General features: G+C 44.2%; 1 protein-coding gene and 1 pseudogene across 2 annotated transcripts in view; both read left to right on the forward strand.

The window, feature by feature from the left end:
• LOC309840766 (small integral membrane protein 14 pseudogene) overlaps positions 1-16,062 on the forward strand; it is a 433,613-nt pseudogene that overhangs the window by 409,844 nt on the left and 7,707 nt on the right. The gene's annotated exons all lie outside the window — the stretch shown is intronic.
• SPON1 (spondin 1) overlaps positions 1-16,062 on the forward strand; it is a 256,476-nt gene that overhangs the window by 130,826 nt on the left and 109,588 nt on the right. The window contains exon 6 of the mRNA XM_082683143.1: positions 14,322-14,470. Coding sequence (XP_082539269.1) covers positions 14,322-14,470 — 149 coding nt within the window. The remainder of the gene's footprint in view (positions 1-14,321; positions 14,471-16,062) is intronic.

Raw genomic sequence — 16,062 nt, forward strand, 5'->3', positions numbered from 1 at the left:
AGGCAGAGAGAGAGAGAGAAAGAGAAGCAGGCTCCCTGCTGAGCAGAGAGCTCGATGCAGGACTCGATCCCAGGACCCTGAGACCACGACCCGAGCCGAAGGCAGCAGCCCAACCCAATGAGCCACCCAGGCGCCCTTTTTGTATCTCTTTTAAGAAATCTGTGCTTCCCCCACAGTTATAAAGAATTTGTTCTATATTGGCTTCTAAAAGTTTTATTGCTTCTACCCTCCATATCTAGGTGCTGACTTGATCTGCAATTGAAATCATGTATGGTGTGAGATAGGGGTCAAGATAGTTTTGTTTTTGTTTTTGTTTGCTAGAATCATTTATTGGGATGCCTATCCTTTCCCTTCTACATTAGTGTTGCCTTTGTTGTGTATTAAGTGACTATATGTCTGTGGGTCTATTTCTGGACTCCGTATTTTGTCATCTGTTTCATTAGTCTATTTGTCTATTCTTCAAATCTGGGAACATTAGTTCTCTATTCTTCTTCAAGATTATTTTGACCCTTCTTAGTCCTTTACATTTCTGCATAAATTTTAATATCATGATCTCAATTTTCATTTTTAAAAAACCCACTAGTATTTTTACTGAGATTATGTTGAACTTACAAACAAAGTAGGGGAGATTTGACAACTTTACATTATTGACTCTTCTAATCAACAAGTATCTTCTATCACTCCATTTATTTAGGTTTACTCTCTTTTCACTCAATAATGTTTTATGGATTTCTGTGGAGAAGAAATCTTCATTCATTTTTCACTGGATTTATTCCTAGATACTATATATTTCATACTTAGCAAGTAATAGCATTTGAAAATTTCATTTTTTGTCACTGGTATGTAGAAATGATATTGTTTCTTTCATATTGACTTAGTATTCAGAGACCTTGTTAAATGGATGTATTAATTATATTAGTTTATTTATAAATTATTTTGGTTTGTGTTTTTAAAGATTTAATTTATTTCTTTGAGAGAGAAAGGGCAAGAGAGAGGAAGCACAAGCAGGATAAAGGGCAGAGGGATAAGGAGCTTGATCCTGGGACTGCAGGATCATGACCCGAGCAGAAGGCAGATGCTTAACTAACTGAGCCACCCGGGTGCCCCTATATAAAAATTATTTTGGAATTTTTACATACATCATTATATCTTCTGCCAACAATACCCTTCCAATCCTTATGCCTTCTATTTCTCTTTATTGCCTTGTTTCCCTGGCTAAAAGCTAGTAATAGTGGGCATTCTTGCCTTCTTCCCAATCTTAAGGGGAAAGCTTTTAATATCTCATTTTAAGAATGATTTTTCTATGGTTTTTTATAGATTTTTTTGTCATGTAAGGAAATTTCCATTGTATTCTTAGTTTGCTAAGTATTTTTTTTAATCATGAATGGGTATTGAATACAATCAAATACTTATTCTGTATCTATGAAGATATACATATAATTTTTCCTTTTTTCTGTTAATGTGATAAATCATATTGATTGAATTTTGATTGTTAAACCACTCTTGTATTCTTGGAATAAACTCTGCATGGTTGTGATATGGCTTAACCAGATAGAGGGTTTGTTAATATTTTGTTTGAGATTTCTATATCTTCGGTCACAAAAGATACTGGGTTTCTTTCTTCACTCCCCCTTCGATTCTGAGGTAGAATTTTTACCCCAGCCTGACTCCCCTTTTATCCTATATATAGACGTGCTTCAATAGGCTTTGCTTCTATTATTAGCTTAACAAACTTCCCCCTACGTCCTCTATCTTCTCTCTCACTGGCAGAGCAAAAAATCCTCCCCAGAGACAAAGCAATCACGAGCCAAATGCTGGTTCAACCACTCACTGACAATGTGTTCACTGACAAGTTACAGATCTTCTTGGAGCCTGTTTCCTCATCAATGAAATGGGATTGAAAAGTAGATTGGAGGGGCGCCTGGGTGGCTCAGTGGGTTAGGGCCTCTGCCTTCGGCTCTGGTCATGATCCCAGGGTCCTGGAATCGAGCCCCGCATCGGGCTCTCTGCACAGCAGGGAGCTTGCTTACACCCCTCTCTCTCTCTCTGCCTGCTAATGATCTCTGTCTGTCAAATAAATAAATAAAAATATTAAAAAAAAAAAAAAAGAAAAGTAGATTGGACAATAACATACAAAAGCACCTGGTACCGGTGCATACTCAGGAGTTCCTATTTCTCACTACCTCTTCTATCTACTGCGTAAAAACTTTCAAATACATAACAGCATTGGCTGACTTATTTATGGAGTTTAGCTAGCAGTTAAGATTCAAACCTGCAAATGAACTAATGGGGAGGAGAGAAGTCCATTCTTTTTGTTGAATTCTAAAACACAAAGCCATTATTTACTGTTCCTGCTAAGTTTTTAAATACGAGCTCCTAGATTTTTTTAAATTAGATAAACATTGCTGGAATTTATCATCCAAAGTACTATGGTTCCTTCCCTAAGGCTTCAAACTTGGGTATTAATGGTATATTAAGTATTTGGAAGTTGTCTAAAAATATGGCCTCTCTCCCATATAGAACAGTATTTATGTAGAAAAGTCAGCTTGGAAGGATACTTTTAAATAAAGTTTCTCTTTCTAAAAATATAACTGTGATGCTATTTGTCAGTACACAATAAACCTATAACTAGCCTCTAGAGTAGCAACAGGGATGGGTTTGGAGGGGCTCTCAGATAATGTTTTTTGCCTCTGAGGTGAGAATCAGATAACTGGCTAGATTTTAGAGATAGCCAAATAGACCAGGAGTTCAGAAGTTCAGAAAAACTGGGCTAGGAAGACTGAGTATCCAAAAAGGCAGAAATTCGTAAACATCGAGAGTCACTACTTTCTTTGTTGTCTGGAACATTGGACAGGGACCACCCTACTTATCCCCTGGCATCCCCACCCCAAGAGCTGATTCTGGTGATAGCCATGATATTCTGGTGACATCAGAATGACCTCCTACCTAAATCTGGACTTGACTTAGGCTTTCTACTTCTTTGGAGTAGAAGGGACATGGCCTTAAGTTTGACAGACCTGATGAGAATTTCAGCTCTGCCACTTACTTGCAGCTCAGTTACATCCTCTGTAACATGGGGGTGGTAACTGACCCACCTAGGAGGACCATTGTGAGAATGGAAGGGTTACCTAATGCCTATGGAGTGCCTGTTGCAGGGTATGTGCTCAATAAATGGTAATGATTGTAGTGATGATGATATCTGTTGTGATAACAGGCAACAATTATGATGACAGGAACAATAGAATCAACACCCACAGCTTTGGGGGGAGGGGTGCTGAAGGATCATTTGTATTCTATAAGATTACTCTGCTTCCAGAAACAGGAAGGGTAGCCCCAGCTGGCTCTTGCTTAATCTCCAGACTATGATTTTATGGATTTCTGGGCCCGTATGCATGATCTTGATTGAATGAGCTATGTTGAATTTTCCCAAAAGCAGAGCCTCAGGAAAGGACTTGGGTGCAGGTGGTTTATGTAGAAGGTTGTCCAGGAAACAGGAGTGAAGGGACTGGGGCAGAATGACAAGGAAAAAGGAAGAAGCAACTTGAGTGTATTTTGAGGTCATTGGCATCAGTATACCTCTGGAAAGCGTACAGAGTGTCTTCCAGAATTGTCCACTAGCACCCACCCCCCCATAGGCTAAGATTGTCTCCAGGAATGGGGTTGACTACAGAAAGGCACAATTCCCTATACTCCAGGTGCTTGCTTGCTGGCCAAGTGGGCTTTCAAAGCTCCAGAGAAGGCCTTGAGGCCGTAAATGGAAAGAAGCACAGTACACTTGAGGTGGACACTCACTGACAGTAGGAGTTGTGTTCTCACACCTGCCACTGTTTCCTTGTCAGCCTCCAGAAAACAGACCTGACTCCAGAAAATAGAACCTGAACGCTGACTATAAGCTTGTGTCAGAGGCTCTGCTGCTTGCTTTTGGAAACTTCTGTCTGTTCACCTGACTCATTCTGCTGCTATTCTCCCACCATTTGTTCCACTCACCCAGTGGGTTTCTACACCCGCCCCCTCCCAATGCTGACTGCCCCTGGGACCACTGCAGCTAACTAGACTACTTAGAAAATCCAGCTATCCTCTAAGACCTTGCCTTACCCTAATGGATAGACTCTGCGCATGCTCCAGTTTGCTCCCAATCTCTACCTTCCCCAGAGAAAATGGAATATCAATATTAAAAGTAAACATTTATTGAATGTTTATTATGTATCAGGAACTGTACTATTTTTATATGGATGTCCTTCTGTGACACCCATTACAACCCTAGAAGGTAGGCACCATTGTTGTTACTGTTTCACAGAAGAGAAAACTGAGTTTTAAAAAACTTAGCTTGCTTATTCAAGGTCACACAGCTTAGTAAATGGTGGAAACAGGAGTGTAAGAAGGACCTTAAACCAGTAGAAAATCTCCTTTTTCTTTTGAGACATTTGAGGCAAGGATAAACCAATAAATATAACAGCATGGATGAATGTCAAATGTATTATATTAAGTTAAAGAAGCCAGACTCAAAGGGCTACCTACTGTATGAGTTATTGATACTATATTCTTGAAAAGCCAAAACTGTAGGGACCAAAAACAGACCAGAGGCTGTCAAGGGCTGGGGATGGAGGAATGGGGTTGACTACAGAAAGGCACAAAGCAATTTTTTTTAGGTAGTAAAGCTGTTTTATATCTTGATTGTGACATGATTGCAGGCATTTGTCAAAACTCACTGAAAGATACATCTGAAAGGATGACGTTTATTGAATTTAAAATATGCTTTTATTTTTAAAAGGAAAATAAAGCAGACAGTAATGTTCTCTTGATTGACCCCACAATTGTCCAACTGTGCAAATAGAGGGGAGTAAAAGTTAAAGTTTCAAAGACTGGGTGGCATAAATGAGTTTAGGTGGGAGCTCAGAATCAGGTTGCAAGGATCTAAGAAAAGGATTTGAGGAGACTAAGTGGAAACAGTGAGCTTAACCTCCCCCCAAAAGCCTAGAGGTGTAGGAAAGACAAAAAAACAGTCTTTGTGGGAAGAGAGCATTGACAGGAAAATTTTTTCATTCACCATGAGGAAATTTGAACCTCTTTACTGCAAGGGAGAAGCTCCTTAGTGAAAAAGAGATGAAAGGTGGAGTGTATGCATGTATTTACCATCTCTAGCACTCTTTTTTCCTTTATGGAGATCTGAGTTTATGCCTGTTTTCATTTCCCTTCAGCCAGAAGTCCTTTAATATTTCACATACAGCAGATATGCTGGTAATAAAGTCACTCAGCTTGCCTTTATCAAAAACTGTTTTAGTTCACCCTCATTTTTGAGGGATATTTTTGCAGGATATAGAATTCAAGGTTGACAGTTTTTTATTTCTTTTAGAACTTCAGGAGTGTCCCTTCCCTGTCTTCTGGTTTATCTTGGTTTTGAAGTCAGCAGTCATTATTATTTTTGTTTTTCTGATTGTCTTGTTTCTTTTGGGCTCTGGCTGCTTCTAAGACATTTTCTTTTTCTCTAGTCATCATTAATTGCTTTTGATGTGCATAAGTATAATTTTCTTTGTTTTTATCCTGTCTGCAATTTATTGGACTTCCTAGACCCTAAGGTTAATATTTTTCATCAAGTTTGGGGCAATTTCATATGTTATTTCTTTAAATATTTTAATAACTCAATCTCTTGATCCTTTCCTTCCAGGATTCCATAAATCTTACATTAAACAACTTACTGTTGTTCTAAAGTTCACGAGAATCCTGTTTATTTTTTTAATCTTTTTTCTCTGTGCTTCATTTTAAATTTCTATTATCCTGTCTTTCAGTTTATAGACCATTTTCTTTGCCATATCCTATTATAGATGTTATATTTTTGAGTTCTAGATTTTTCATTGGGTTTTTAAAAACACATCAGGCTCTACACTGGGTGTGAACCTGCTTAAGATTCTCCCTCTCCAATGGAATACTATGCAGCCATCAAAAGAAATGAAATCTTGCCATTTGTGACAACGTGGATGGAACTAGAGGGTATCATGCTTAGCGAAATAAGTCAAGCGGAGAAAGACAACTATCATATGATTTCCCTGATATGAGGAAGTAGAGATGCAACATGGGGGGGTTAAGGGGGTAGGAGAAGAATAAATGAAACAATATGGGATTGGGAGGGAGACAAACCATAAGTGACTCTTAATCTCACAAAACAAACTGAGGGTTGCTGGGGGGAGGGGGTTGGGGGAAGTGGGGTGGGATTATGGACATTGGGGAGGGTATGTGCTATGGTGAGTGCTGTGAAGTGTGTAAACCTGGCAATTCATAGACCTGTACCCCTGGGGATAAAAATATATTATATGTTTATTAAAAAAAAAAAAAAGATCCTCCCTCTCCTTCTTCCCCTCCCCCACGAACTCACATTTTCTCTCTCTCTCTCTCAAAAAAAAATTTTTTTTTCTCTCATGAGAGTCTTCATCTGTTCACCCATTATGTCCATCTCTTCCTTTAAGTCCTTGAACTTGATAGTAGTGTTTTAAGGTCCTTATATGGTAATATCAACCTACCCATCATTTCAGGAACTCTCTCTTTTGACTCTTTTTTCTCATGGTTATAGATCATATTTTCCTGCTTCTGCATTTGTTAATAATTTTTGATTGATGGACATTGATGAGTAACTAAATTTATTATCTTTTTTTTTACAGAGTTTGGGGTTTTCATCTGGCAGATGGTTAATTTACTGGTATATCTGCTTGTTTTCTTTTCAAGGCTTGTTTCCAAAGCTTTGTCAGGCTAAGTCAAGACTAGTCCTTACTCTAATGTGAAAGTATTTTTCTCCTAAATTGTGCCTTTTCCAGGGTCTTAGTTGAATGCTCAGGATAGGCAGCAAGATCTCCCGAATATGGGTGGTTGGAACCCCAACATCTTCAGCATTGTGTGACTTAGGCAATCTCCATTCAGCTCCTAGCTCCCCAGTAGCTGTATTTCCCAAGCCTGTGGAGTTTTGTCCTACCCATGTGCACCTTGGTGTTTGGTCAAAGACTTAGAGGGACTCCTATGCATGTTTCTGAAGTTCCTTCTTTATGCAGCATCTCCCTCTCTTGCATTCTTACCAGGAAATCTTGTCTACCTCGGTGCCCTTAAAGTCCTGTCTTTACCTCCTCAGCTCGGCCAGATTGTCATGCTCTGTTGTGTTCCACCTTCCTATACCGCACACCAGAAAATGTCCGGGACAAACATGGTGCTCACCTCTTCTGGTACCTTTCTTTCAGGGGTCATAGTGTTTTGCTATCTATTTTCTAACTTCTGAAAATTGGTGCTTCATACATTTTACCCAATTTTATCATCCCTTATGTTGAGAGGGCTAGTCCAGTACCATGTAGTCCATCAGTGTGAGAAGCAGAGGTTGTGTGAGCACATATAAATTTGGAAGCTGTAGACAAAACAATCATATTTTCCTAGGTAAAATAAGAACTTTTTATTAAGAAATTCATATCCTTTCTGATCTGCCTGGCTGACTGGCTTCATCATTGATCATTCCTTCTTTACAAATACTCTCTCTTTCTTTCTTCCTTGACCTGCCTTATAGATTTCCATGTACCTCTGGTTTTCTCTTATTCTCTGCTTTTGCATATCCTGGTCCTACTACAATAAATACCTTCCTCCTTCTCCCTAATTGCCTTGTTATCTTCTACTTAGCCTTCAGAAGGTAGGTCAGCTGTCATCTCCTCCAGGAAGCTCTCTCTGATATAGTCTGGGTTGAATATCCCCCATTTGTGTTTTTATGTTACTCTGTGTTGCCTTTATGAAAGCTGTATCATGTACACTCCATTGGAATTACCTGTTATGACCTTTCCTCCATACGCTTCACCCCACCTTCTGGACTGAACATCTCAAGGACCAGGACTCAGAGTCTCCATGGACTAGCACAGATTTTATCAAAATTTCTCTAAAAGGACCAGAAAGTAAATATTTTAGGGTTTTCAGGCCAGGCAGTCTCTCTTATGACTACTCAACTCTGCCATTGTAGCAGGAAAGAAGTCATAAATAACACATAACTAACATGTGAAATATACAATTTTATTGGGGAAAAAAAAGTGGGCTATGGCTTGTTGATTTCTAACCTAGCATATAGTATGCCTCGTAAACATTTATTTAGTGAATGAATTAAAAAGAATAGCATGTTATTATTGGAAGCCTCAGAGGAAATGCAGGAGAATACAATCAATTCTTTAAGTGCACGTGTTTTCCCTGAAATGGAAAAGTGGCACTTTTCTTAAGACCTCAAAGAAAGAAGAAAGGCTAGCTGAGTAAAGAAGGCAGAAAGAGAGAAAGTAGAAGAATTTCTGGCCAACCTGACAGATCTCCCCATGCAAGGTTTTTTCCAGGAGGCCATCCTGGGACAGGATCTTGAAAACCTGAATAGCTTGATCAGAGTGAGCTCCTGAAGCAGCCAAGGGCAGGAAGAGCCAGAGGGCAAGTACAAGCTGTGTCCTGGGTAGCACCCAGGGGCAAACCCAGAAGAGCCAAGTCCTGCAGCCAAATCCAAAGCGTCAAAACCCAGGCAGATCCTGGAAGTGAGCCTAGGGTGAGAACAGCAAGAGCAAGAGCGAAGTGAGATCCAAGACAACTTTTATGAATAGAGCTGGCAGGTCCACGGCATTTTGCTGCTGGTCACTAGCCACATGGTGCCTGGATAAGTCTGGATAGGTTGACCTGCGTCTTCTCGGAAGAGTTAAGTGACAAGTTATCCTCTTAGACATAAAAGGAGGACAGCCAGCAGGACTTAGGGACTGGAGAAGCTTCCTTGCAGCAATTATAGCAGATCCATAAAGACCCAACCAGAGGAAAAAATCAAGATTTGCTGAGATACAATAGATGAGGCTGAGGTTGGATAATGGCAGGTTGTCACAGTCTAGACATCAAGGCTGTAGGACGTTCTCCAGGGAAATGCCATGAATGTTATGTCAAGGAAATGCATGGGTGACTTTCTGCTGGACTGAGGTTGGCAGGGGAAGGCCGCCACTGGCAAAGCAGGCCAGCAAAACTGGGCTATCACCAAATGCCTGCCATAGGTAGAAAACTTCAGAGAATCTGTCTACATGCCACTGGTAACGTAACACCAGCAGTGACAGCAGAAAAGGTGTCAGAAGTGAGATTACAACACACACATTCAGGACGTCAGAGCTTTTCAGACCTGGTTGCCCATCAGTATTTCAAACTTATATGTCTAATCATTTCTTCCTCCCAGCTTCCCACCTGCCTCTGTCTCATTTTTGCGTCCTCTAAACTATTGGGAAAAAACATCTAGGCGCAGGTATGTATAGGCCACTAGAACACTGCTGGAACCGGAGAGAGGCATGCTAAGCCAAAGAGCTTTGGCCCTACCTGGGAGCCAAAGAGGTTGGCAGTAGTCTTGTTTCTCTGCCCCTGCTCCCCAGGCTGAAGCCCTAGTGTTTCACCAAGGACCTCAGCCGTAGCCCCCCTGAGCATCCATATAAGAAAACCAAGGCATATACATTGTTTCTTTCTCTCCAGGCCTCCCAGTACCTGTGGTTTCTCCCTCTCCTTCCTGCCTTACTTCCTGGAGGATGCTGGGGCCCAGTGTTGCACTTCTCCGTGTCCCAGCTAACTGGGTCTGATGAGCCAACTCATTCTCAGGCCGCTGAGTCCCAGTTAGAGGATTCCCTCCTGGTGTTTCTTTCAGCTTCAGGTCCTTGCATCTGACATTCTGTCATCTCTACCCTCTCATTCTAAGCCAAACTGCCCTCTGATCACCTGCTCAGATCTTTTTTGCTTCCCTTGTCTTCCAGAAGCTTGTTTGGATTTGTCCTGTCCATCCTCTTCATATTTAACTGAGCTGGCTGAGATCTATGAAGCCCACCTTGTGTTCCAGCCACTACTCAAGACTTCATGGACTTTAGCGTCAGAATAACACATTAGGTGTCAGGTGTGATGCTTTCCTGGGGTAACCCTCACTACACTCTCATGTCAATATCCAGGTGAAAAAACCGAGTTTGAGAGTGATTACTGACTTGTCCAATCTGGAATTGAGCTTCAGAATTGAGCCTAGAATATACAATGGTCTGATTCAAACACCAGAGCTCTAACTGCTTTCCCAAACTATCTCCCACAGTCTATCCAAGCTTCCCTCTTACTGGCTCATACCTCTGATCCTGTGTCTGCATTCCCTCCCCACTGCCCTAAGTCCAACCCTACACCACTCACGCAGGGAGTGTTGACCGATCTTCTCACCCTGGGCCTCTACCTTCCCACGACTGGGTGTGGCCTGGATGTGGTGTGATGGAGAGCGTAGCTCTGGCCCCAGGCAGATTTGACCTTGAATCCCAGTGTCCTCACTCATTGACTCTGTGATCTTGGGTTAACTCACTTAACCTCTCTGAGTCTGGGTTTCCTCCTGTGAAATATGGGGAGCCTGATAGCCTCTGTGTCAGAGGAAGCTCTTTTTCTGAGTGTTTAAGGAAATAATGTAGTTCAGTCCTTGGCACAGTGCCTGGCACTTACTAAGGGCTCAGTGCATGTGAACTATTATCGTATGATTCTTCCCTGAAGGAAACTTCCATCATGTCTTCCCCTCTCACAGTGGGCACTCAGCACTCTCCTCAACCTAGTCCTGACTTTCTTTTTTATCTTCTCTTTTTGCCTTCAATCCCTCCAGTTCCCCCAGCAGTGTCCTCTCCTTCCTGACCTCTCAGTGCGATATAGGGACAAGAGCGTGTGCTCTAGGGTCAGGCGGACTGGGTTCGAACCCCAGTTTGACCCTTGCTAGCTCTGTAAGCTTTGGCAGCTTTGTCAACATGTCTGGGTCTCAGTTTTCTTAGCTAAAAAGATGAAATGAGGGTGTACTGAGGGTTAGTCCAGGAAAGCATTACACCTGACACCTAATTGGTATTTAGTCCTCTTATCTATGTTATCACTGGAATTCCTGCTTCTCCTGTCCTGCTGGGCTTCCCGTGGGAGTTTCCTTCCACTGGGAAAGTTTCCTTGCTCCTCCATCATAGTTGGATTCCTTTTGTGGCTTCCCATTATGCTTTCCGTCCATAATAATATGGAGAACTTTGCATTGTACATTTCTTTAAAGTTTTCATAGCCACGCACCTGAAGTCATCGCCCTACCTAATGTTGCAGATTGTTTTCCATGGGTTCCTGTTTTGTCCCCCCCAGGTAGGATAGAGTCTGGTCCCTCCCCCTAGCCTAGTGCCAGTCAGATATCTATTATGTGGTTGATGTCATTCAGTGGGTTGAAATTTGAATTAATGTGGCAATTTGCAAGACCGGTGTAGGAAATCAACAACTGAATTGATCAGAAAGGTGGACAATGACGTATTATTTAAGTGTAAGAAACCGCAAAGACGGAACCTACTCTTGAGGCACCTGCTTCTCTGTATTCGTGCCTTTGGACTTGGACTTTTTGGATTCGGGGGTTTTGGAGTGAGCTGTTCCATCCCCGCTACTCTGTGTTCTTGTTTCTGTAATATCCCTGGCCTTGCTGGATTGTAAGTAATCCGCGGAACCATCTGTTTCCCCGCCCCCAGACTGTGGGGATAAGCCCCTGTCCAATTTCTGTCAGTGTCCGGGACCTGCCACTGTGCTTGGCACACAGTAAATGGAAGCTGAGGGAATAAATCAGAAAGACCCAGCTGGGTCCATCCCTTCAGCTTCCTAGGTTTGTGCCCGTTCCTAGTCTCTTGTCTTATCCCACCGTATGTAGATTTCTTGTCTTCTGTACTGAGTAAAAGGCGGGTTTCATGTTTTACTTGTTTTTGTAGCCTCCCTAACAACGAGGAAAGGAGGAAACTGTAATTACTGAGTGTCTATTATGTGCCAGTAGTGAGTTCACATATATTATCTCAGCTTTTAGAAATTGAATTTAATTCTTATAATAGGTCGGTAAGATAGGCATTATCAGCCTTGAATTACAGAGGAGGGAGCTGAGACTCAGGGGAGCAAAATAATTGGAATTTGACCAAGTTGACCTAGCTAGAAAGTGGCAGCTCTGGCGTGTGAAGCCCTGTCTGCCGGCTGTAAGGCCAATGCCATTCTTTGTTGGTTGGTAGTGTTTGTTTTTAACAGCACGCAGGTGAGCGGAGTGTGTTAGCCCAGTAGGTGTCAGGAACTCTGCTGAGCTGAGACTTGAATTTAATCACATTGAATCACATCTGTGCAAGCCTGCTCCCAAATGTTTCGAGCACATATACTGCCTACCTTTCCCTTTGATTGTTTGGATGAAAATTTTTTGAAAACATGCACTGAGCACTCCCAGTGCATCAGACACAGTGTTGGGTGCTGGGAACACGGCGCTGAAGACAGGCGTCCTCAGGGACAGTCTGGTGGGGAGACAGACCTGCAGCAGGGACCATACACATTATCTGTGCTGTGGGGAAACAGGAGGCAAGTCAGTCTGGTGGGGACCGTAGAGACTTCTGAATAGATCATGAAGGAGGGATGAGAGTTGGCCAAGCCTAGCAGGAAGAGAACCACAGGGAACAGCATGTGCTAAGCCCAGGAGGTACAGAATGGCAGGTAGGATGGGTCTGGGAAAAGGGGGCATTTCGGCGGAACAAGGCAGAGGGAGCAAGAGATGCTAAACCTGGTCTCCCTGTGTTCACAGCATGAACCGAAGGTCATGAGTGGCTCCCAGCCCTTGCCCCTACACCAGCAGTGCTCCTGGGTTAGACAACAGCTAGGACAGCCTACTCACTCAGGAGTGAGCTGCGGGAAGAGCTGGCCGCACATCCGTCTGTCTTCTCTAGAGAACTGATGGATGAACCCAGGGTTTGCATTTCCCTGATGTATGGGAAATAATGAGCAAGCGATTGGGCCGGCTGACCTAGTGATGTCATCTGCCTGCCAGTGGGGGGGTGGGGAAGGGTATGGCTGCCCTCAGCAGGTTGGGAGTGGGGGTTGGTGCCCAAGTTCTCGATGTGCCCCTGCAGCAGAGGGCTCTGGAGTAGCAGGGAGCCGATGTAAATGAGGATCAGGTCCTGTTCAGAAGGGCCTTCTTCTGTGATGGGTGGAGCAGAGAGTTCGGTCACTGCGGGCCACCGGGTGGTAAGCTTATGTGTCCCTTGTGTCCACCCAGTTCCAGTTTTCCTCTGTACTGTGCCTGAAAACATTCTTTAAGTCATGCCTTTATTAGCCAACCAAGAATGGCTGAGAGCTGAACTGGTGTTATGATGAATTGTATGTTACTTAGCCAGTAATTAATACATATATATGTGTGTGTGTATACATACTATGTATGTATATTATGTGTATATATCATATGTGTGTATACGTATTCTATGTATGTGTATATGTGCATGTGTGTGTGCACATGTGTGTGCGTGTATCAATACTTATCACATGCAGAAACAAACTCAGTGCAGTGCTGATTCTGACTCTCTGTTCCCCTCCTTCCTCCCCCTGGCACTTTGAAAACCCCTCCATTAGTTTTGTCTTGGTCCTGTCCAGATCTTGTTCTGTTCTCCCCTGCGGCACCCTCTGGTTCCCTCCTACACCCCTGACGGGCCTCCTCCCTGGTGATCCTTAGCAGACCACCGTGGACCAGTCCCTTCCACATATCCAGACTGCTGCCCCCATCCTCTCACACGGCCAGCTCACCTGCCCCTCATCCCGGAAGGCACTGAAAAGCCAGCTGGAAGTCAACCGGGCTCATTTCTGAGAATGGCCCAGGCCTACTCACCACCCACTCCCTCTACCCTTGACTCCGTGCTCTCCCACCACAGCCCTACACTCCCGTCTTGCTCCCTTTAATGCGTTCTTCACACTGCTGCCTGAATGGCTTATCTAAAATTCAAATACAATCATGACATTCTCTTGCTTGGACCCTTCAGTGGTTTCAGACCCTTTCAAATGACATCCGAACTCCGGAAGCATTTAGAGCAGCGCCATCCGTGACCAGGCTCCTTCCTACCTCCCTGGCATGGCTTCCTACCTCTCCCCTGACAGCAGGTGACACAGCAATGCTAGATTGCTTATGGCTCCCCAAACACACAGTGTTATTTAATGCTTCTGAGTCTGCCAGAAATAGCCTCTCCTCTCCATCCTGTTTTACAAATCTGATCAGCCTTTCAAAGTCCTTCTCTGAAACCCTCCCAGACAGAAGTCATCGTTCTGGGCTGCCTCCATGTCTCACTCAGGCATCTGCTGTCCTGTCTGCAGATTCCCAATACCTTCTTGCTTCCACAGATGGTCTCACTCCTCCCTGAGGAGCCGAGGACCTAGCAAAAGTGGGTGCTTAGCCAGCGCGGTTGGAATGATGGTTGAATTGTACTTTCTTCCCAGCATTTAAGGGGCTCGTGTTTTCGCCACAGCCACACTGATCCCTGCCCCCTGATTGGCTTTCCCAGGTCGGGCCAATCACTGGTCTGCAATCATTGGTGGATCCCACTCCAAGAACTACGTGCTGTGGGAGTATGGAGGCTACGCCAGTGAAGGTGTCAAACAAGTTGCAGAACTGGGCTCACCCGTGAAAATGGAAGAAGAAATTCGGCAACAGGTAAGAAAAACAATCACAGAATGACCCAAAACCAGGCACGGAGTCAAAGCATCGGTTAGATCTCTGGGGGTTAGAAGTTTATAGTACGGTGTGCAGTGTTCGGGGAGATCGGCGCCCTAGGAAGCAGAATCTGTTTGCTGAGTTTGGGGCGGAAGGGGGTGGAAATTAAGTCGAGTTGAGGACAGAGACACACAGGCCCCTCTTGTGGTCTCAGATTTTCCCTGACCGGATTTGTGTCTTCCCCAGTTTGTGCTAACAGCCGCTGCTGGGGCCGCGCGGGTGACTTGCGACATCTCTGGTCTCCGGAGAGTCGAGTGGCTGGCTCTCAGTTTTCTTGCTATGATCCTTGCCGGGGTCAGGGGAGTGACACCCAAGTTGTCTAAACCAAGATCGCCATTCAAAATCACCATGAAAACAAACTGTTTATCAGCACGTGCGTTCTGTAACCGTGCCTTGAGGTGTTGGACAAATTCATGGGTCCTTAGTCACAGTAGTTACAGATGGCACAGGAGCATCGTCCGTGCACCACCTGACATGGGCCCAGGAAGTGTGCCATCATGTAGGTCCCCAGGCATCCCAGTGGAGAGATGAGGGAGGAATCGCCCATCCTTCGTTCTGATTTGTGTGACTGACCTTGCTATTTTGTCCCCCCATGGAAAGCACTAGAAAGAGGCGGGGAGGGATCTGGAAAGAAGAGCTGCAGTTTTTCTGTGGCCATTCACGGCCGTACTGCGGAGAGGTGACGGGCCAGCTTCAGCCGTGGCCGCCCACGGAAATCCTTCAGGCCTGAGAGAGCTCTGTGGGCAGCCAGGGCACACTGCCTGCACGCTTGCTCAAGAGGGATTCAGCAAGGCGCAAACCACGCTTGGGCTGTGGTCATTTCACAGCACAGGTCACTACCAGGCTGTCCCACATCCGAGACTGCAGGAGGCCCTGGAGACACGGGCCCAGGTGTCACAATGTGTACGTGCCCACAAGCCTGAGCGGCACAGGAGGGCAAGCGCAGCTGAGGGCCCCCCAGTGCTTCCCTTTGAAGTCGCCTATGGGGACTCCAGGCTGCCCACAGGCCTTAAACTGAAGGCAACAGAGGTCACCCTGACTCCTTCTATAATCCCCTGAGGAATCCTTTGGACCCGAGTCCAGAAATGCCCCAGAATTAGCTTATGTTTCTTCTTAATATGATTTAAAACCTTTTCCACATTCTTGGGGAAAAACGTTTAACCAGATGTCTTAAGATTGCACGCTATTCATCACAAGGGCATCCAACCAACTAGTTAGTGTTTCTCTGACTCTGGTGGAGAGTACCTTGTGACTGGCGTCGCTCATTCAGGCATCAGCACAGAACAGACATCTGTGAAGCCATGGAGGGCTTGAGCTTGGTGCTGGTCTGTCCAGCCTGTCATGAGGGAGGGTCCTTTGTTGGGGACCATGAGGGTCAATGTTCCTGGGTCTTGAGCATAGGATGGTGGTACACTGGCTTATTGAGTTCCATTGTGTGGTATGGTAAAGAAAAAAAAAAATTGTTACAAATAATAGTTGAAATACTAAAGTTTGCAAATAAATTAGATCAAGGTCAAGGGTATCTTGATAAT

Source organism: Mustela nivalis (assembly GCF_964662115.1).
Source record: "Mustela nivalis genome assembly, chromosome: 9".
Lineage (NCBI taxonomy): Eukaryota > Metazoa > Chordata > Mammalia > Carnivora > Mustelidae > Mustela > Mustela nivalis.